We start from the raw sequence: 22,462 nt of genomic DNA, 5'->3' as shown, positions 1-22,462 counted from the left end.
TTCGCGTGATATTTTCGGAGATATGATCTGAGGAAGTTGGTCTTTTTGCAGACTCCTCAATTACACTCAAAACAGGTGACCTGGGGAAAATCGTCATAACTTTCTTTCTGAGCATCGGATTGAAATTTCGTAAGAAGGTACAGAAAGAGGACGGACTGTAGTTTTCTTTTATATATTTTTCAGAGTCAAAGGTTGAAACAGTGACACGTGGCACGTCGTACAAGTTCACTCTACTGAACTAGTCTATAATCAAGTCACTGTGGGAGATTTCGCATAACTCTTCCTTGGAGAATCCAATTTGGGTCAGACTTGTGGCATTGGAAAGAGGACACAGAGGGCTACTACAGGTCACAAATTCAGAACTAGATAATTAGAAAGTACAGAGATACATCGGAGGCAATATCGAGCTCCTACAAAGTGAAAAAAGGTGTGTAGATTTTCTTTAATTTTTGCTTAAGCTTGGTTTGAAAATTTATTTTGAAGGAATTCAAAGGGCATATTAGAGATATTATCGGTAACTGATGCCCCGAGGAAAGAAAATGCAAACACCTAGTAAGGAGCCTGAAAGCTCTAGCATGACTCATGAAGAAGAAGAAGAAATGCTACATGATATATCAAAATTACAAGAACAAGTGCAACAAGTGTCACGTGCACAAAAAGCAACAGAATCTAAAATGGATGGTTTAAGGAAAGATGTAGAAGCTAAGATGGATGGTTTAAAGAAAGGTGTAGAAGCTAAGATGGATGGCATGGAAGCTAAGGTGAATGGCATGGATGCTAAAATTGATGGCATGGATGATAAGATGGATAAGTTGCTACAAGAAATAGTCACTAAGGGTGAAAGAGTACTAAAGGAAACTCATGATGAGAACAAAAGAAATGTTAATCATGATTCCATAGACTCTAATGTTGGATCGAAGACTCACCATGTTCCAAAAATCGATATGAGGAAGTTTGATGGCAAGGATCCCGCCACATGGATATTACAGATGGAGCAATTCTTCGATCTCAATAATGTGCAAAACACACAAAAGGTACGTATGGAAACTTTATATTTGGAACCAAATCAGTTTGTATGGTATCAATGGCTTTGTTCTCGTAAACAATTTATCACTTGGGCAATTTTTACGGAAGAATTGATAGCACATTATGAGGATACAAAAAGCAACACTTTTTTTAGCCAATTGATAAGTCTCAAACAAAAGGGTTCAATAATGGAGCACATTGAGGAGTTCCAAAAATTGAACATAAGGGTAAAAGATATTCCAGAGGAGCATAGGATTGATGTGTTCATAGGGTCTTTAAAGGATAATATCCAACATGATGTGCGCCTTTGGGAACCTGATTCATTAGAGAAGGCATTCAGGTTAGCAAGAAAAATGGAAAGCAAAATTATGGCAACTAGGAAGCATACCATTCACAACTATAAAGACGGAAGTGTTGTTGCCCATAGTCTTCCACAACCTACAAGGTTGACACCACAACAATTGGAAGAAAAAAGAGCAAAAGGGCTTTGTTACAATTGTGATAGCAAATACACAAAAGGTCATAAGTGTGCTGAGAAGAAATTATTCTACATAGATTGTGAAGAGGAAGAAGAAAAGGAGCAAGAAAGGTCAAAAGAAGAGGATATATTCCAGGAACAAAGCCTAGATGAAGAACAAATAAATCCGACCATATCTTGTAATGCATTGGCGGGAATTACCACTCCTCAAACCATCAAGATAGAAGGACAAATCAAGAAGAAAAAGGTAATAGTGTTGATTGATTCAGGAAGCACCCACAATTTTATTCATTGTAGGGTAGCAAAAGAATTGAATTGCTTCCTATATCCAGCACCAGAGTGTCAAGTGATGATTGCAAATGGAGGAACAATAAATTGTTCTGGAAAGTGCCATAATATCAAGCTATCCATGGGAGAATATGTATTGACTAGCCCAATGCTTTCCATTCCAATGGGAGGTGCTGATGTTGTACTAGGAGTCCAATGGCTACAATCCTTGGGTACAATAGCTTTTAATTTTCAAGAACTTTTCATGAAATTTTCTGTGGAAGGAAAGGAAGTTGAATTAAGGGGTATTGCAGGGAAACCAGGAAAGATAATCAGCTCTAATGGCATGACAAAGCTTCTAAAAAAGGAGCAAAGAGGTGTAATTGCACAATTATGTTCGCTAGATGTTTCCACATTGGAATCATCTATTTCTCCAGATCTCCAAAAAGTCCTGGACAATCATTCCAAGGTATTTGAGACTCCCAAAGGTCTCCCACCTATGCGTGATCATGATCATGCTATTCATCTGATTCCAGGAAGTGTTCCTCCAAACATCAGGCCGTACAGATATCCATGTCCAAAAAAGTGAAATTGAACGTATGGTTGCAGAAATGCTAGAGGCTGGTATAATTCAACCGAGTCAAAGTTCTTTCTCAGCTCCAGTAGTATTGGTGCACAAGAAGGATGGATCATGGCGCATGTGTCCAGATTATAGGGAGCTCAACAAGCTCACTATTAAAGATAAGTTCCCCATTCCTGTCATTGATGAATTACTGGATGAATTGCATGGATCAATTTACTTCACCAAGTTGGATCTTCGTTCGGGATATCATCAAATCAGAATGAAGATTGAAGACATTCCGAAAACGGCATTTAGAACTCATGAGGGTCATTATGAATTTTTGGTCATGCCTTTTGGCCTTACCAATGCACCTTCAACATTTCAAGGTTTGATGAATTCAATTTTCAAACCATTCCTTAGAAAATTTGTGTTAGTATTTTTTGATGATATACTAATCTACAACAAGTCTTGGAAGGATCATGTTGAACATGTTGACAAGGTGCTACAACTATTGGAGGAGAAACAATTATATGCAAAAAGATCCAAATGTTTCTTTGGAGTCCAGGAGGTGGAATATTTGGGTCATATTGTATCTCATGAAGGAGTTAAGGTAGACCCTAGCAAAATTAAAGCCATTAAGGAATGGAAAATCCCCACATCCATAAAGCATCTGCGAGGATTTCTTGGGTTGACAGGGTATTATCGCAAGTTTGTTAAGAATTATGGGAGAATAGCAGCACCTCTAACAACATTATTGAAGAAAGATTCATTTTCATGGACTCCGGAAGCAACAAAGGCCTTTAAACATCTTAAAGAGGCAATGTGCCAAGCACCGGTCTTAGCTACACCGGACTTCACAAAAACCTTTATTGTGGAATGTGATGCTTCAGGAAATGGAATTGGTGCTGTTCTAATGCAAGATGAAAGACCCATTGCTTTTGAAAGTCGTCCAATCAAGGGAAAGTTTTTAAGCAAAGCTATTTATGAGAAGGAAATGTTGGCAATACTCCATGCACTTAAGAAATGGCGACCCTACCTAATGGGAAGACACTTCAAGGTAAAAACGGATCATGATAGCCTTAAATACTTTTTAGAACAAAGATTATCCTCTGAAGAGCAACAAAAGTGGGTCACAAAGATGTTGGGTTATGACTTTGAAATCATCTACAAAAAAGGGAAGCAAAATGTGGTGGCAGATGCACTCTCAAGAAAGGATGAGGATGTGGAAGCATTGTTGTGTGCCATTTCTATTATCCAACCAGATTGGATAAATGAAGCAAAGGAGGAATGGAAGAATGACGAAGAAGTGTGGGCACTTATTCGAAAGCTACAACAAGATTCAAGTACTTCTGATACATTTAGCTGGCAAAATGATTCGTTATGGTACAAAGATCGCTTATACCTCTGTAAGAATTCCCAGCTAAAACAAAAGATTCTTATGGAATTGCACACTTCTCCCTTAGGAGGGCACTCAGGATTTTTAAAAACTTACCACAGGGTTAAGAAGGAATTTTTTTGGGATGGCCTTAAATCAGATATTCAAAAGTTTGTGGCGGAATGTTTGGTTTGCCAACAAAATAAAGTTGAAACAATTAAGACACCGGGTCTATTACAACCTTTATCCATTCCAAGCCAACGTTGGGAGGAGGTTTCAATGGATTTTATCACAGGTTTACCCAAGTCTGAGGGAAAGAGTGTCATCATGGTGGTAGTTGACAGACTTACCAAGTATGCACACTTTTGTGCATTATCACATCCATTTAAAGCCAGTACAGTTTCTACTGCATTTATGGAAACAGTTCAAAAGCTACATGGAAACCCAAAGATTATTGTAAGTGACAGAGATCCCATTTTCACTGGAAATTTTTGGACATAATTATTTTCTTGTCTTGGTACTCAGTTAGCTCATAGCTCATCTTATCATCCTCAATCTGATGGGCAAACTGAGATAGTAAACAAATGTTTGGAAGGATATCTTCGTTGCTTTGTATCTGATAAACAGACACAATGGGTCAAATGGTTGCCTCTGGCTGAATGGTGGTATAACACTTCCTTCCATACAGCAACAAAAATGACCCCATTTATGGCACTTTATGGGTACCAACCACCATCAATCACATCATATTTAAGAGAAAATTCTAAGGTTCAGGCAGTGGAACATCACATCGAACATCAACAACAAGTCCTCCAACTCTTAAAGGATAACCTCGTGTTGGCACAAAATAGAATGAAACAACAGGCAGATCAACATCGCAGTGAAAGAAGTTTTGATGTAGGTGATTGGGTATTCCTACGGCTACAACCATATAAGCAAATGTCCCTAAAGCAAGCTAAGAAGGATAATAAATTATCACCAAAGTATTATGGTTCGTACAAGGTGTTGGAAAAGATTGGTACTATGGCATACAAATTGGAGCTTCCTGCAGCTTCTCGATTGCACCCAGTTTTCCATGTTTCATGTTTAAAGAAGGTTATAGGCGACAAGCTCCCAGTTCAAACAATATTGCCAGAACTTGACGAGGAAGGAAAAATTATATTGGAACCGGAAGCAGTCACAGAAACAAGAACTCGACAGCTACAAAATCGATCAATTTCAGAGTATCTTATCAAGTGGAAGAACTTATCCGCTGAAGATTCCACATGGGAGGATGAGAATTTTATGCAGAAGTATCCAGAACTGCTCAAGCGTTGAGGACAACACTTTTTTGAAGGAGAGGGGCATGTTGGGTCCCTATAATACTAGTGATTACCCCATTACTATTGTAGTTATACCCCTTATTTATATTGTTGTGCCCCTATTACCCACATATTGTTATTTCTGTGCCCCATAGAATCCCTCTATTATTATTTTTGTGGCTTTATATTATTATTGTTAGGTCGGCTGGATTATATTGTGACTCCTATATATAGAAAGGAGGTTTTGTCATTTGTATCATCCAAGAATTGTTCATTTATGTAATGTAAAGGAGGTTTCCCCCTCGAAGAGGCTGAATTCTAAGGCGTTGATCTTTCTTTTCTATCTTTTCTTGAGCTGGTTTCATAACACTAACACCAACCTAGGGATCTAGGTATCGTATCCAAGGTCGGAGCTCCATAAGACCAATAATATCCTCCCTACTTTGGGATCTAGAAATCATCATGGGCTGGCCATATGTTCTCCCAAGCATCTTGCTGCTCCATGATGCTTCATCTCTCCCTATAAACTAAATCAGATATACCCAATTGTCCAAGCATGGTTTCAAGAAGTTCAACCTTCTTATGGAGAGATCTACCTATATCATCACAACCACGAGTAGTAACAAACCTTGAAATATATACAAGTTAGCACAAACCTCTAGGGTCTTCAAATATTCTAATGCTGTTTAGGTCATCATCATCAAACATATCTCATCGGAAGTTTCCTTAATTTTTTTCCAGCAACACCAAACTCAACCTCAACACTTCTTCCAGAATATCTAAATTTTTGTTTATAACTTCATCAATCAACCGTTTGTAGTGCTTTAGCTATTCTTTAATTTCATTCATTCTTCTATGTCTTTTACTATAGCTGCCACAATATGTACTCCCTCTTAATTGGGAGAAATATCCTTTCTTTATCCAAGCTTCTTCTTTATAACAAAAACCTCTTTCTTCCAGCCACACAAGCTCTTTAATTGTATCATCATATCATCAGAGAAACTTCAACCTTTCAAAGCTTTATTCCTTGAGGAACATCATTCTTTCAGCTCCCTCTTTCCATCATGTTCATCATTATTATCAAGCTATCTTCAATTATGAGGTAGGTGAAAATCTTCAACATCTTGAAGATCATGTACCTGCAAATCTTCAACAAGTACAACCAAGTGCAAATATACAGGAGTATGAAGTTAACTTTATCAAAATAGGGTTAGCATGTTATTACAATCAAAGAAATCAAGCTTTAGATATCCAAAACCTAAACCTAGTTAGGTTCACAATTAACAAGAGTTACATTTTATATCCTAGAGTTTCAACAACTTTGTTAGGGTTTTGTCACAAACCCTAGATTCAATCATCAAGACTTAAAGCCTTAGATATCAACAACTGAATCAAGTTAGCAATCCAATCATAGCATTTTCAATATTACGCCATACAATTTCATGTTAAACTTTACTAGGTTTTTGTCACATACCGTAGATTTCATCAATAAAACTAAATCATGGATATCAACAACCAGTTTAACATTCTAGCATTTCATATCTAGGGTTTCGTTATTATTTTCTTATATCAATCTCTTACTAAGGGTTTTATCATAAACCCCAGATACATACATCGAACTCCAAAATTATATATACAATTATTTTGACTAGACTAGGGTTTCAATTATGCGGAAGCTCATACACCTACGATTTCATCATACTTTAACTATTACAAGGGTTTTGTTCATGAACCCTAATAAAACCCTAAAGTCTAGGGTTTTATCATATAACGTGGACATTAGCAATAAACCCTAAAAAGTTAGGGTTCTATAACATCAACAAACCCAAGTCATCAATAGAGAAGGATTTAATCATATGTTCTTAGACTTTTATTAACAAACCTTAAGTAGACTAGGATTTTATTACTATAGACAATATACCTTAAGCATGAAAAGTCTAAGGTTTTATAGTGAACCTTAAAGGTTACAGTTTCACCAAAATGAACAAATGGCAAGAGATAGTATGACAAGGGTAGCTTTAATTTAGTGATTAATCACCCTAGCAAGAATTTTTATGATTGAAAACCCTAGACACAAGAGAGATAGTAATAGAAAGAAAATTCCAAATGAAGAATAATCATACCTTCTTGTAATAAGAAGATCTGCAACAAATCAAACATACCTTGAGTTGTTCTTTAACGAACCTTGTAGAGTAAGTTTATTTAAGACCTTTCGTTTGATATCTCCCTCTAAGTCTAGCCTTAATCCTTGTGTATATCTGCAACCTTTCCTACCAAGGAAAATAGAAAGAATGAATTATAAGTATGCAATACAAACAAACTCAGTCATGAAAGAGAAAATAAAGAACATGATACTTATCTTTTGTAAAATGGTGGAAGTTCCTTCTAAATCAATTCAATCCTTTTTGAGGGATGCCTATACCTTTTCAAAACAACTCAAGAATTTCTAACAAGACATATTAGGTCTATAAACTCTAGAAATCAAAATATAAATGAAAACCTTACAATAGTCTATGATATAAGTAGGAGGATATGTGAGAGACTTAATAATATAAGTCTTTGACTTCAGATTCTTTAATCTTGTTCTTCTTAGGTGGAGTTTCATCTGCAACTGTAGCATATTCTCTCTCTCTCTTCTTACTTATAGGATTTTCAGGACATTGATTCTTGTAATGTCCCACCTTATGACAGTGAAAGCATTCTATTTTAGATAGGTCAATCTTCTTCTTTGTTCCTTTAAACTTCTTACTTCCTTCCTTTTTCTTGTAGTTAACAGAATATGCATTGGTTGTGATGTTCTCTTCATCTTCCTTCTTATTACTTGCTAATCAGATGCAAGCCTCTTCTTGACTGCATGCATTCCACATCTCTTCAAAGTATTTAGTTTCTTTCCAACTACTAAAACTTGTTGCAAAGGCACTCCATGATTTAGGTAGACCTAGTAGTGCAACAATCACAAGTTCTTTATATGGTATGACTTCATCAATGGCTTGGAGCTCATCCCTTATTCAAGAGATCCTTACAAAATAAGAAAAGACACAATGTCATCTTTATTGTTCTTAGTTCATTTTTGAGACTAGCTATTTGTCCAATGTTTCTTGATGGTGAATAGTTTGGAGAGGGCTTCATACATCCCTTTTGCAGTATCTATATTGGATATTGGGAATCAAGTTATCGTTCACTCAATCTACAATTAGATTCATGGCCAAGATGTTTGTTTCCTTGTATTTTTCTTTTCCTGCATCATCTATGGGTTCCTCAACCTTTCCAAGTACAAAATCCAATACTTTGTGTGCTTTGCGAGGATGAGATCTATCCTCTTCCTCCATGCTCTATAGTTGGTGGCTCCTTCTAGTTTGTTTTCTATCTTCATTGAAGATGCCATAGATTTTATAGTATCTCTATTACTTGATATAGATAATAGGCCTTCCTCTTCAAAACTCTTATTTTTTCCTTCTCCTTATGGTCTTCCTTGAAGCCTTTTCTTGATCCTTACTTATATCCCTTCTTCAATAGATCTTCGAGCTTCATTTTTCCTTCTTATCCTTCACCTTAGCTCTGATCCCATGTTAGAAAATCAGAAAGGCAAAAATACTTATGTTGGCAATTACTTGTGATATTCTTGTATTCTTATTAATTTCTTTATGTTCTTCTTTTATCTTCTTCTCATCAAGCAATCATCAAATCAAAAGCATGAAGACCAATGACACCAAATATAGGCACTCAGCCAGGGCTAAAGCCCCTATGTAGGGGAAAACCTAGTCAAACTCTTCCACTAGCAGATGCAAATCAAATTGAGACAATCGGAGACCTTAGACGAGACAAAAAGACCTTCTCTCCACCAAGTCATCCTTCCAAATTGATTAACCAAACTTCAGTAGTCACTTCTGGTCAAAGAGCTTCAACCCAACTACAACTCAAAATTTTGGCCCTTCAGCTTCTAGAATTTCAGCCCTATTGCAGATCTGTGATTTCTGCCCTCTTGCAACAACCCAGAAACTCGCACATGTGGCAAAAAAGAGAGAATTTCGACTTCTTTTTGCTTAGCAATTGTCTCCTTCTTTGCTAGTGTGTTCTCGTTCTTCTTTTGGTATTTCACTCTTTTCTTCTCTAGCAACTCTATGGTATATCAAATGAGGTCGAGTAGCTGCCAATATATAGTAGTTTGATGCTCCTATTGAGGCCGACATGTTCTTAATGAGGCCGACTTGTCTTCTTTGAAGCCGACTTGGTGGAGGAGGCCTATATGACTCGATTTACATCAAAATGATTTTATTTCTTGATATACAAAGCCCGAGAAGATGACAAGGACTAGGACTCAATACTCAAACCCTAGAAGCCTACAATGGAGGCCTTGACCTAGAAATAAAATAATAAGAGCGTGAAACCCATGCCAATAGATCGTTTTTCCTTTATAATAAAATTTATTTTTCTTTATTTTTGGCAAATACATAATTATGAAAACTGACACTAGTTACACTAGTTACATTCTTCAACATGAAGATCATTGGTAGCAGCAGCTAATGCAAACACTGAATCAACCTTCAAATTCTGCTCTTACTCTCCAAGTCTCTCTTCCTCACAATCTTCTTCAAGTCTTTCCAACTCTTTGTCTCAATTTCAAATCCTTCCTTCACAATGCGCAAGTAGTGAGGAGATGAGATGATATGATATGCATATATAGGAGCACAAATTCTAGTCATAAAGAAAGAATAAATTATAATACGCATGCCTTGAGGAAAAGTAACATATGCCATTTAGAGGAGTGTAACTCATGCCATTAAGGAGAGAAACACATGCCTTTGTAACTTATGCCATAAAGGAGAGAATGTAACATATGCATTAAAGAGTGCGTAAGAGGAATCTTTTATGACATGCTTTAATGAGTGTGTAAGAGGAATATGCCATGCTTTTAATGAGTGCGTAAGAGAGAGTGTAACGTATCCATTAAGTGAGAGAGAGTAACATATGCATTAATTGAGGGGAGTTACATATGACATGATTGAGTGCCATGATTGAGAGACATGAATTTCCTTTTAATAATAATATAATAGTATCATACATGATGATAATAATAATAATAATAATAATAATAATATTGATGATTAAATCGAGATTGAACTATTAGGATTGATAAATGATAATTATAAGTTAAGTGATTTTCCATCAACTATACTTGATTATCAATTGATGCAAGGGGATTTACTATTTTTGGAAAGTCATACTTGAGATGTTAGACATGACTTTCTATTTTTAGAAAGTCACTCCAGAATTGTTAGAAATTCATCCCTGAGCTGCCAATTTTCAACAAGCAAAGCCTAACCCCAAGAGCATCAAGGAGAATTAATCCCGTTACCTACCATTAACAAGGTGCTTTAACCAGTGACCCGCGAGTACCTGTTGGTCTGCATGGGTCCTATATCGGGTCGGGTCACCCGCATAGAACCCGTAGTTAAGACCCTTACCCAATGAGTTTATCATAAAACTTGTCTACCTGTATAGGACCCGTGGGTAGCCTATAAAACCCGTATCGGACCTGCCGAACCTCAAATGGCACAAACACTTCAAATTTTATATTTTTTTAGTTTTTTGGAAATGAGGTGGAGGGAAAGGGAAATTGGAGGGAAAAAAAAGCTTTATAAGCACCTCTCTCCCTTCCATTTTTCATTCACTTGTAATTTGAGTGTTTGGCTAATTTGTACGAATATTGAGCAGTGAAGCTAAAGGAGGCTGAAGGAGCTCTTGGAGGAGGCTAAAGGAGGCTTCATCGGATCAGACTCAACTTCAGGTAGGCTTCATGAATCTTGTTTGAATGTTTTCCATGTATTCAATTTTGTTTTTGTTTGTTGTTTTTAATATATATATGTATGTTTAGGGTTGCATATGGTTGAGTTTCTTAGCCACACAGCGATCTTGTGTGGCTGAGAAACTCAGCCACAGGGCCAAAAAAATTTTCAAATTAAAAAAAAATTCAAAACCAGGAAAAAAAATCTAAAAACCATTTTTTTTTTGTTTTTCTAGATTTTGTCACCATGCCACCAAAGAGTTCTAGAAAGTCTCGTGATCCGGCATGGGCACATGGTCAACGAATCATTGCCGGTAATGACCACCATATCAAGTGCAATTATTGCAATGCCACAATGCATGCAAGTATAAACAGGATGAAATACCAGCTAGCCAGAATTCTTGGGAATGGTGTGGGATGTTGTCAAAGTTGCCCCGATGAAGTCACTACTGAAATGGCAACTGCTTTGGAATCTATTAAAGAAGAAAGTTCTAAGAGGGCAAGAAGGAAGGATGAGATTGTTGGGATAGGTAGATCTTCATCTCAGAGTGAAACACAGTTTCAAATTCCAGGTATTGGTAACTCCTCTTCAAGTGCTGTGGCAAACATGAGTATAACCTCTTATTTCTTCAGTCCTCATACAACTCCAGGATCTCAACCAACCTTGGAGAGTTTTAATGAAAAGAAGAGGAAGGAGGTAGATATGGCAGTGAGGAGGTTTTGGTACCATAACAGTGTTTCATTCAACTATGCAAAGTCTTATTTTTATCAGCCCATGGTGGATGCCATTGCAAGTGTTGGCCCTCGATACAAAGCCCCATCTTATAATGCACTTAGGGGGAAAGAGCTAGATGAGGTTCTTGAGTGTGTCAAGGAACAATTGGAAAGCATTAGAAGTCCATGGAAATTTACAGGTTGTACAATTATGTCTAATGGGTGGACAGATCAAAGGGGTAGAACAATAATAAATTTGTTGTAGCTTGCCCTAAAGGAACCATGTTCCTAAAATCCATTGATGCATCTACAAATGTAAAATATGCACATTTGATTTTTTCATTGTTGGTTGATGTGATGGAGGAAGTTGGGGTTGCAAATGTTGTCCAAGTAATCACGAACAATGCAACAAATTATGTGGCAGCTGGAAGGTTTCTTTGTGCCAAATATCCACCTTTTTGTGGACTCCATGCGTTGCCCATTGCATACACTTGATGCTAAAGGACATTGGGAAGTTGGAGTGGGTGCAAGATGTGCAAGAATGCAAGCAAATTACCAAGTATATTTATAATCATGCTTGGGTGTTGAACCTTATGAGGGAATTCACAGAGGGTGTGCTTAGTCGCCCATTTGTCACACGGTTTGCTACAAACTTTCTTTCCCTCCAAAGCCTTTTGTATGAATACCAATCTTTGAGAAAAATGTTTCGTAGCCAACAATGGGTATTTTGGAAAGATAGCACAAAACCATAAGCATTGTCTATGAAAGCATCTGCCTTTGGTGATAGTTTGTGGGACAAAGTCACTGAGATTGTTGTGAAAATTCCTACACTCAAGGAACCCCTACTGTAGCAAAACTGAATTTACTTCTCCTAGTTGATTTTAATATACATTATCAAGTTAATTTCTGAACAATACTGAAGTAAATTACTTCTGCAACCTACACCAATTTAATTTGATTACATGAAACAAGAAACTGAGCAAAGACCAAGATACATAGGACACAATTCTTTTTGGACAAAATAGTCCCTGGAAAAACCCAATGCGTGGAAATTGGTGTAGCAGCTCTGAGGGTTTATATTATTAAGCAATAGTTCTGAATAAAATGTTGGATTCCCTCTCGGCAATCCAGTTATAGAGAAAAATATAATGGCGGAAGACTGAGTGAGATTAGCTCACTTCACTTGGCAGCAGAACTAGCTAACCCCGGTTATCTCTGCGCTAGCCCAACGTAGGCCCTGCGTCAGCCTTACAGGCTTTGCGTCAGCCTTGCGCTGTGTCTTCTGCCTCTTGGAGCTTCTGCGTCAACCTCTCTTGGCTGTTCCGACAGCTCCCTGACATTTCCAGATTTTTGCGTGAGGGCAGCCTCACTTTTGCGTTGGCCCTTTTGGCTCTGCTTCAGGCCTGCGTGGGCCCAAACTGGCCCAACGTCAGTCCCTCTAGATGTTGCGTTGCCTCCACTAGTGGCTCTTTGTCTCTCTGCCCAGTATTCTTGAACTATCCCTGCCCCTCTGCTGCAGAATGATCACTTAGTTTGAATTTCTCAGCTTCCTAGCCCCAAAAATTTCGAACTCTAGATCATTTCGTTCTCTCGATGTATGTTTCTAAATGAACCCCAAGTCTCCTCCTTATACTTTTCTCGTTGAGACTTCAACGGCCGAGATTAAGTCTCTAATCAATGGCTAATATTAAAACTTGACTTGATTTATTTTCTATAACATTCTCACCCATATTTTGATTAATACCCATTAATACTTTAATTTTCCTAAGTTTAGACTTAGGAACCCCATTAAAAATATTAATTATTCTAATAAAATACAATGCAGGAGGAATTTCACCGAACGGTTTCTGGGTTCTTTAGAACTCATGTGCCTTAGCCTCTCCATCAATTTTCATGGCTAGAGCACATCCGATGTTACCAAAAACTAACACTGCCTCTTAGCGAGGAATGTGCTCTAGCAACAATGTCCAACTGCATGTTGCTTTGTCTTTGAAGCATCTCCTTTTCGCATTGTTGCTGCCACCAACACTGCGCTGCTGCTGCTACTGTACTACTGCCCATGACACTGGCACTGCGACTGCTGCATTTGTACTACAACTCCCTCTGCATTTGCTGCTAACATTGCCACTGCTAGCTCTGCATTGCATCATTTTCCAATTGCTGTTGTTTAGCAACGAAAAAGCATCCAAACTTTCTGAACTAACTGTCTTCAACTAATACCATGTGAATGTTGGATTCTGACTGCTACTAGTCTCTGACCCTCAGAATCTTCTGTGTTGTTGCTGACTTCTGCACTGCTGCCAACCTTACTCTGCGTTGATCAGTTTCTGGTCTCAGGCTACTGCATCTGTCTTTCCAAACAACCCACTGCATCATCTGACACTAAGTCCATCTCACTACTGCTGAATCTCGGGCTCCCGTAACAAGGAATTGATCCAAGAGGTGGGTTCCTCAAGGATCCTGCCCACATGTAGTCCTCCCGACTATAGTTCTATATTGCCCCATTTCCCTCCTGGAGATGCGTGGGCACTCATGGCAAACTCATCTTCATCAATTTTTGCTGGAGCAATGTTAGGGTCATGTTTCTCATCCTTATCCTTTTGCTTCAAAGGACATTGGGATGCAAAGTGGTCCATCTCGCCACATCTGAAACATTTCACTTTCGGAATGTCCTTCTTCCGCTTCTGCTTCTCTTGTCCCTTTGATGCTAGAGCTGCGTTCTCCTCCTCCTCCTTGGTCTTCGTGCCACTCCCACTACTGCCATGAGGTTGATCTTAACCAGATCACTCCTTAATTCTTCCTGTTGAAAGGCTGCCCACATCTCCTCCCATGAAGGTAGTCTTTTCCTGCCCAATATACTTTGGATGAAGACTTTCCATTCATCCGAGACTCCGTTTAGGGTCCTTACCATCACGATAGACTGAGGAGTAGACCCCACTGCAGCAAGCTGGTCTCTAGTGTCCTGAAGACGTTGAAGATAGGAGTTAACCCCTTCTCCCTTCTGCATCAATGTTCACTGCAACTTTTGTTCTAAGTACATCTTCCGTTGTTCGAAAGAAGCTTCATACTGTGAAGACAAAGCTTCCCACATTTCTCGGGCTGTATCTTTGTCTTACAAGTGTGAGACCACATGATCTCGAACTCCATCGAGTATGAACCTCTTCACCTTTCCCTGCTCGGCCTTGTACTTCTTCTTCTCATCATTGTCCATGGGAACAACCACAACACTCTTGACGTAAGCTTCGAGATCGTACTCCTCCAGAACAACTAAGATTCTGGTCTTCCATATGACATAGTTGGAAGCTCCTTCCAACCTGTCTTGATCTCTGAGTCCATGTGATGCCATCTCACCCAAACTGTCGAACTGACTCCTCTAGTCACTGCGCAGCATTGGTCTGCTGCCCGACAAGTGAAAAATTCGTACTTTTGGCGAGACAAGTCCTCCAAGGAGAAAATTCCCCTTCTATGTGTCTTTGCTGTTTTCTGATGGATTTCTGCCCCAGCAGAAACTGTGCCCTTCAAGAACTGCATTGATGCTTTGCATCACTCCCTCTGCCTCTGCAAGCTCACGGACTGGAAATTGTACCCCTCTGTCGACTCTCTCAGAGAGAGATTTCCTCAGAATCTCTGCTTTTCGGACAAGGACTGCGCAATCCCTTCAATGGGATTCGAATTGCTGCAAAATGCAGCTGTTGGCCTCTATGCTCAGTGCTGGATCTGCTCTCCCTGTTTCAAAATCTATCCTCTGATACCATGTGAAAATTTCTATACCCAAGGAACCCCTACTACAACAAAACTGAATTTACTTCTCCTACTTGACTTTAATATATATTATCAAGTTATTTTGTGAACAATACTGAAGTAAATTACTTCTGTTGCCTACACTAATTTAATTTGATTACATGCAACAAGAAAATGAGCAAATAACAAGATACATAGGGGACAATTATTTTTGGACAAAATAGTCCCTGGAAATATTATTAAGTAGTAGTTCTGAATACAATGCTGGGTGCCCTCCTGACAATCCAGTTATAGAGAAAAATATAATTGCGGAAAATTGAGTGAAATTACCTCACTTCACCTAGCAGCAGAACCGGCTAACCTCGATTATCTCTGCACTAGCCCTGCGTCAGCCTTACAGGCTCTGGGTCAGCCCTGTGCTGTCTCTTTTGCCTCCTGGAGCTTCTGCGTCAACCTCTCCCGGCTGTTTTGGCAGCTCCCTGCCAGTTCCAGATTTCTGCGTGAGGGCAATATCACTTCTGCACTTACCCTTCTTGCTCTGCGTCAGAGGCCTCTGTGGGCCCAGACTAGCCTAGCGCCAGTCCCTCTAGATGCTGTGCTGCCTCCACTAGTGGCTCTCTGTCTCTCTGTCCAGTATTCCTGAACTATCCCTGCCCCTTTGCTGCAGAATGATCACTTAGTTTGAATTTCTCAGCTTCCTGGCCCTAGAAATTTTAAACTCTAGATCAATTTGTTCTCTCAATGTGTGTTTCTAAATGAACCCCAAGCTTCCTTCTTATACTTTTCTCGTTGAGATTTCAACAACCGAGATTAAGTCTAATCAACAGGTAAGATTAAAACTTGACTTGATTCGCTTTCTAGAACATTCTCACCCATATTTTGATTAATACCCATTAATACTTTAATTTTCCTAACTTTAGACTTAGGAACCCCATTAAAAATATTAATTATTTTAATAAAATACAATCCGGGTGGAGTTTCAACAAATGGTTTCTGGGTTTTTTAGAACTCATGTGCCTTAGCCTCTCCACCAATTTTCATGGTTAGAGCATATATCCGATGCTACCAAAAATTAACAATTGTCAGCTTCACTGAGCCCCTTGTGAAAGTCTTGAGATTGATGGATGGAGAGAAACCTGCAATGGGATATATTTATGAGGGCATGGACAAGGCCAAAGACACCATCAAGACTTTCTATAAGAGAAATGAATCTAAATATCTCCCTATATGGCAAATTATTGATTCCAGGTGGGACAGACAACTACATTCACCATTGCATGCAGCAGGAGCATATCTCAATTTGAGCTTATTCTATAATGAGGGGTCTAGCATTCAAAGAGATCTCGAGGTGTGAGCGGTGTCATGATATGCATTTGAGAAGATGTTCCCGAATCAAGATATTCATGACAAAATCAACATACAATGAGCTATGTACAAGGAAACATCTGGCATGTTTGGAATCAGCTCAAGCCAATGTCTCAAGGACAAGAAAATGCCTTGTAAGTGTAAATTGTTAGAACTTAGCTTGTAATTTTTCTAGTTCTCTTTTATATGTTTGGCATTGCAAACTAATAATCTTTGTTGTTATTTTTTTACAACTCATTGGTGGATAGATTGTGGCACTGAGGCACCACAATTACAAGAATTCACCATCAGAGTTCTGAGTCAATCCTGCAGTGCTTCTTCTTGTGAGCACAATTGGTCAGTGTTTGAGCACATTCACAACAAAAAGAGAAATAGGTTGGAGCATGAGAGGTTGGAGAAGTTGGTTTTCATCTACTACAACCTTCGAATGCTCACAAAACAAGTGCAACCAAAGGATACAGATCCAATTTTATTGGATACTATTGATTTAGAGTTTGATTGGGTTGTGGAGGAGGAGGCCCCTGATTTGAGTTGGCTTGATGAAGAGACTGAGGATCTCTCTAGTTTGCCATCTCAAATGGAGACTCCAAATACACTTGCCTCACAGTTGCTTCAGCCTTCTGATGTTACCACTAGCTCCACGAGGGCTTATTGTAGGCGTGGTTGTCCATCAGTGATGAGACTCGAGATTGTTATGAGACAATCATTTATCATTTATGACGTATGTATTTGAATTTTAAACTTGCTGACATTTTTGATTTTAATTATGGAATCATGAGTCCTTTTCTTGTTCAGTATCTAAATGTTTTGCTTACAAAATCGAATATGTTATGTTGTAATTTTATAGATATGAGATGATGTTATGAATTATTGCATATATTGTGGTTTTTATAACTTATAAGGATTGGAATTGTCATTAGTTCCTTTTTGTGCTTAAAATTGACCATATTTTAAGTTTTTTTTTTGTATTTTGATGAGTCTTATAAGGGTTGTTCCCAAGTCTTATATGAGTCGACGAGTCAATGCCATGACAAGTCTTATATGAGTACGAGTCGTGCAACATTGGCTTTAACAATGGGAACTCAACCAATTGAGCTAACCGTTGGGGCTTAATTGCGTGTATAAATGTTAACAATGCAATTGTCAAATATTTCCATGAACTCTTGTCTTTAGAATATGTTACATTTCTTCCTGATATGCTAAGACAGTCATCTTGCTGTCCTGTCCCCTCATATATACAAGTGGAGGGCGAGGAAGGCATGGATGTGGAAATGTATCCATTAAGTATTAAAGGTTTCATCAATATGCATACGATAGGTTATTAGAATGTTCAATCTTTTTTTTCATATCTTACCCTATACTTGTTCCTTCATTTTGGTTTAGATATTATTCTGGAGTATGTTTAGAGCGGTGATCAGAATTTTGTTTATTTGGCCATTCATGCACCTGATTTGTTTTCAGAATAAAATTCTTACCATGGTTGGTTAGGATTAGCAGATATTTCTCACAATGTCAATCTTTATTCATGTGTGCAAATTAATTTGGCCATGTGGTGGTCTTGTCTGGATTCATTTGTTTTTCAGGCTTCGATAGAAGGTTATTCCCTCTAGGGCCACCCAGATCTCTAGAGAATAAGAGGTCTTTTGATAGAGGAAGTAATGTGTCTCTTTGTCTCAAGGATAGCAAGGAAAAGCCTGTATAAATATGAACAATGCAACTGTCAGAAATTTACAGGAACTGCTTGTCTTCAGAATATGTTAGATATCTTTCTGATATCCTAAGACACTCATCTTCATGGTCCTTGATATATACATGTGGAGGAACAATAAGGGATGAATGTGGAAAATGTATCATGTAGCCTAAAGGATACATGCATACAATTAGGGTATTATAAAAACTGAATCTTCTTTTCATAACTTACCCTATACTTGTTTCTTCATTTTGGATTGGATATTATTTTGAGGCATGTTAAGAGTAGTGGTTGTAATGTTGTTTATATGGCAATTCATACACCTGATTTGTGTTCAGAATAAAAATCTTACAATGGTTGGTTCAAAGTCACAGATATTTCTCACAATGTCTATCTTCATGCTTGTGTGTGCAAATTAGTTTGGCAATGTGGCAGTCTTATCTGGATTCATTTGTATTTCAGGTTTGGATAGAAGGTTATTCCCTGTACGGCTGCCTAGAACTCCAGAGAATATGAGGTATATCATCCCACCAGAAACGAGCAATGTCAGAGAACTTCGTCTTGAAGCTTTGAAGCATTTCAAAGTTGCACTATCTTCATCTCCACCATTAATAGCTGCATTGCTTCCATATCTACAGGTTGCAAGTATTCCCTGTTGATTATTATCCAACACATTGAAAAGGAAAGAATAGAAATACTTGAGTGGACATGTGTATACTATATATTCACATGTAATTGTTTGTTCCTTATAAATATTCTACATGGCTACAAATGATTATTTATTCTAGTAAGTCGTGCATCTTTTCCCTATATGTAAAGATTTTGCAGTACACTAAACAAAAGGTCACATCTTGGGAGTTGAATCTTCATTAATAAGTTGAAAGCTATGATGGTGACGAAGTTGGCTTTAGAATTTTATTTTCCTTGTAGAAGAAGACATTGATTATTAACAAAAGTAATTACAAGAAGAACCACCCTAGGTAGAATTGTAGGTGGATAGCTAAAGGGATAATGATAAAATGTACAACCCTTGTTGGGGAGAGCCTCTTCAAGTTTCTTGCAAGTTCTAAAGAGTCATGCCATGTTTTAATTTTCTTTCACAAATTCAGCTTCCCTTGTTTCATGTGAAAGGAGATTTTGAGTTCTAATAATATATGAGATTTATCGGAAGCTTATGTTTTTCTTTGGTTTAACTCCACCTGGTGCACCTACTTCCTTTGTCATTCCCTAGGGTTTATTTGTGAGATCCTCTGCTTTAGACTTTTGAGGTTTATCCTCAGAGATTTTGCCTCTCTTGAGGTTTTAGCTACTGTCTCAAGTAACAGAATAACAAATATCTTATGCACAAACTCTCTATACTGTGAGGCAAGTGAAGTTTGAGTATTATGAAGAATACTGTATTAAAGCAAGCAAATATTTTATATGACACATATAACATTGTAAGAACCTTTCAATTCCTAATCACACTTAATATTATTAACATTTTACATACATGCCAACTAAAACTGTATTTTTGGGAAAAATATATCATTTATGTACAGAACTATATTTAATAAGGTGCTAAGACCAGCCTGGGGCATGCTAGTCTAGGTGTATCATCTCGAAGAATAGTCAAATGTAGTGCAAAGTGGCAGAATGTCTTGGGTGCAGGGGTAGGTATGATGTGTTGCTGCTGCTTGAGGACCCAAGGCTCTCAACGCTTCACCTATGGGTGCCAATATACTTTCTTTGGGGCATGGTTACCTATGAGTAAGGTGCCTAGGTCATGGGCTGCTAAATCACTTGACAATTACAACATAAAGTCTAGTGAAAGCAACCAACCATCAGGGATAATAATCATTTTTGCATCTAAGTGAACCAAGCTTGATTGTAAAGGGCTATTTAATACTTCAAATAACACTTCCTTTAGAAAATCAGAGCCTTGATCTTGCAATGCTTTTTCCTCCCCAGGTAAGGGTGGCTAAAGGACAACCCTATTAGGTGTTTCCAGTCCCCAAGGGGAAGTAACATTTCCTCAGTCCACCCTTCAATTGATAGGTGTTAGTGAATAATAATGATGGTATAGAGGGGAGAAGGCGTCATGGCTAAGTGCCATGGTCAAAGGAACCAACATGATGGAGATCCACATCCTGGGTGTATAGATGTGACGAGGGAGAAATCGTGGATGCATGAGTTACCAACTCAGCCTTTGTTTTTCCACCCCTCTTGTGCGCCTTTTACTTTTGCTTGATTCTTTTTTTGTATTACTACTCATAGCTCAAAGGGTTGGAGCTTGCCTTGAATGATGCACAGTAGTTGTATTACCCCTCAAGGATGAACCATTTCATTGCTCATCAGGGTTGGGACATGGAAAGGTTTCTTTTATTATGTATAGGAGCAACATGTGCTCAAGAACCGAGTGATGGCCATAATGAGTGAGTTAGAGATCATGCTAGGCTTTTCCCATGTGCTAATGTGTATGTCTCGACTATCTTTTGCATTTTGATATATATATATATATATATATATATTCTAATTTTATTTTGTGGCCATGATATGCTCTTTCCTTGTTCTTTTAGTTGCACCAACCTCCCAAGGCAAATTTTTGGGCTCAACCCAGGGATGCTGATGTATGGGTGTTGTTGAAGTATGGTAGCATCGGATGTGCTCTAGCCATGAAAATTGGTGGAGAGACTAAGGCACATAAGATCTCCAAGACCCAGAAATGGTTTGGGGAAATTCCACCCAGTTGGAGAGATATTAAAATAATTAATATTTTTAATCGGGTTCTTAAGTCTAAACTTAGGAAAATTGAAATATTAATGGGTATTAATACAAAACTGGGTGAGAATATCCTAAATGACATGGATCAAGCCAAATCTAATCTTAGCTGTTGATTAGGGACTTAATCTCGGCCATTGAAGACTCAATAGGAAAAGTATAAAAGGAGGCTTGAGGGTCAGTTGGAGAGACACCATATTGATCAATCAGTTCGATTTTCTGGAGCGAGGTTTGCTGAGAGAATCGAGCCAGTGATCTGTTGCAACGAGGGGCAGTTTGGCACGAGGTCGAGAATACATAACAGAGAGGCAGAGATAGTGCCAGAGAGACAGCGCAGAGCCTAGGGAGGCTAACGCAGAGGCAGCTGAGACTTACGCAGACGCTGAAGAGGCCAGAGAGGGCTGACGCAAAGAGCCAAGGGGCTGAGGCAAAGGCATCAGTAGTTGTGCAGAGGCTAGTAGAGCTGTCACAGGTCCCAAGGGGCAGCACTGGAGATTTTTTGTTGGGCAAACTGGAGCCGGGAAAAGTGACGCAGTCGCTTGCTAACACAGAGCATTGGAGAAGCTTGGAGCAACTTTCGCTATCCAGCTAAGGAGCTGTCGTAGTTGCTGTGGAATTGTTCATCTGGTGATTAATCAGCCAGAATATTTTTCTCCAAGGAGAGATATTACTGCCGAGGATATTCTCTGTCGGGTGAGCCATTTCTGGCACCCTAGTTGTATTAAAAAACTGCATAATAATAAAACCCTCATATCTGCTGCACCGATTTTCCTGCATTGGGTTATTTCGGGGACGATTGTCCAAAAATAACGGTGTCCCTTGTATGTTTTTCTCAGTTATTTCAGTTGTTGATCTCTATATGGGTTAAGGTTGCATTTGTGTTTATTTCAGTATTTATATTTATAAATAACTTGTTAATGGAATGAACAAGTAGGAGAAATTAAACCAAATAATGCAGTAGGGATTTCTGACGTGTAAGACTTAGAAATTTCAATAGGTGCCAAATCCTAGAAAGCTAATGGTCAGTTGAACTCGAAGAATGGAGGTGGAATATGGGCTGAAAGTGGTAAGTATGGAATACATTGACCCTAGGCTTAGAAACACACTCAAGGGCCAACTCTCAAGACACACTCTATTAAGACGCACTCCAACTTTGGAGGTTATGAGTAAAGAAACTTGACTAGTTATTGCTAAAAGGCGAAAATAATTAGTCAAATTATATAAACAAAAGAAACCTTAGAGTGACTTCCTTGGTAACCAGGTCCCATGGGTCTAAGATTGTTACATAAATTCATCATGCTAGTGTCATTTATTACAATTTCCCTATGGGGGTATGGAATTTACATAGAGAGAAAATAGAAGAGAGGGAAGGGGAAAAATTTGCCCTGCTGGACTTCT

The 22,462-nt window shown here is 38.4% G+C and overlaps 1 protein-coding gene across 2 annotated transcripts in view; it reads left to right on the top strand.

Annotated features, from left to right (window-relative positions):
* Window positions 1–22,462, top strand: part of LOC149225118 (TAF RNA polymerase I subunit A) — a 179,891-nt gene that overhangs the window by 40,903 nt on the left and 116,526 nt on the right. For both annotated transcript variants that reach the window (XM_089376920.1, XM_089376921.1), the window contains exon 5: window positions 18,767–18,942. In XM_089376920.1, coding sequence (XP_089233046.1) covers window positions 18,767–18,942 — 176 coding nt within the window. The remainder of the gene's footprint in view (window positions 1–18,766; window positions 18,943–22,462) is intronic.

Source organism: Pinus tabuliformis, chromosome J, assembly GCF_031772625.1.
Source record: "Pinus tabuliformis cultivar Carrire ecotype Pingquan chromosome J, CPIR1, whole genome shotgun sequence".
In the NCBI taxonomy this organism is placed as follows: Eukaryota; Viridiplantae; Streptophyta; class Pinopsida; order Pinales; family Pinaceae; genus Pinus; species Pinus tabuliformis.
Note: the sequence above shows the minus strand (reverse complement) of the source record. Positions and strands in the feature narration are given on the sequence as shown.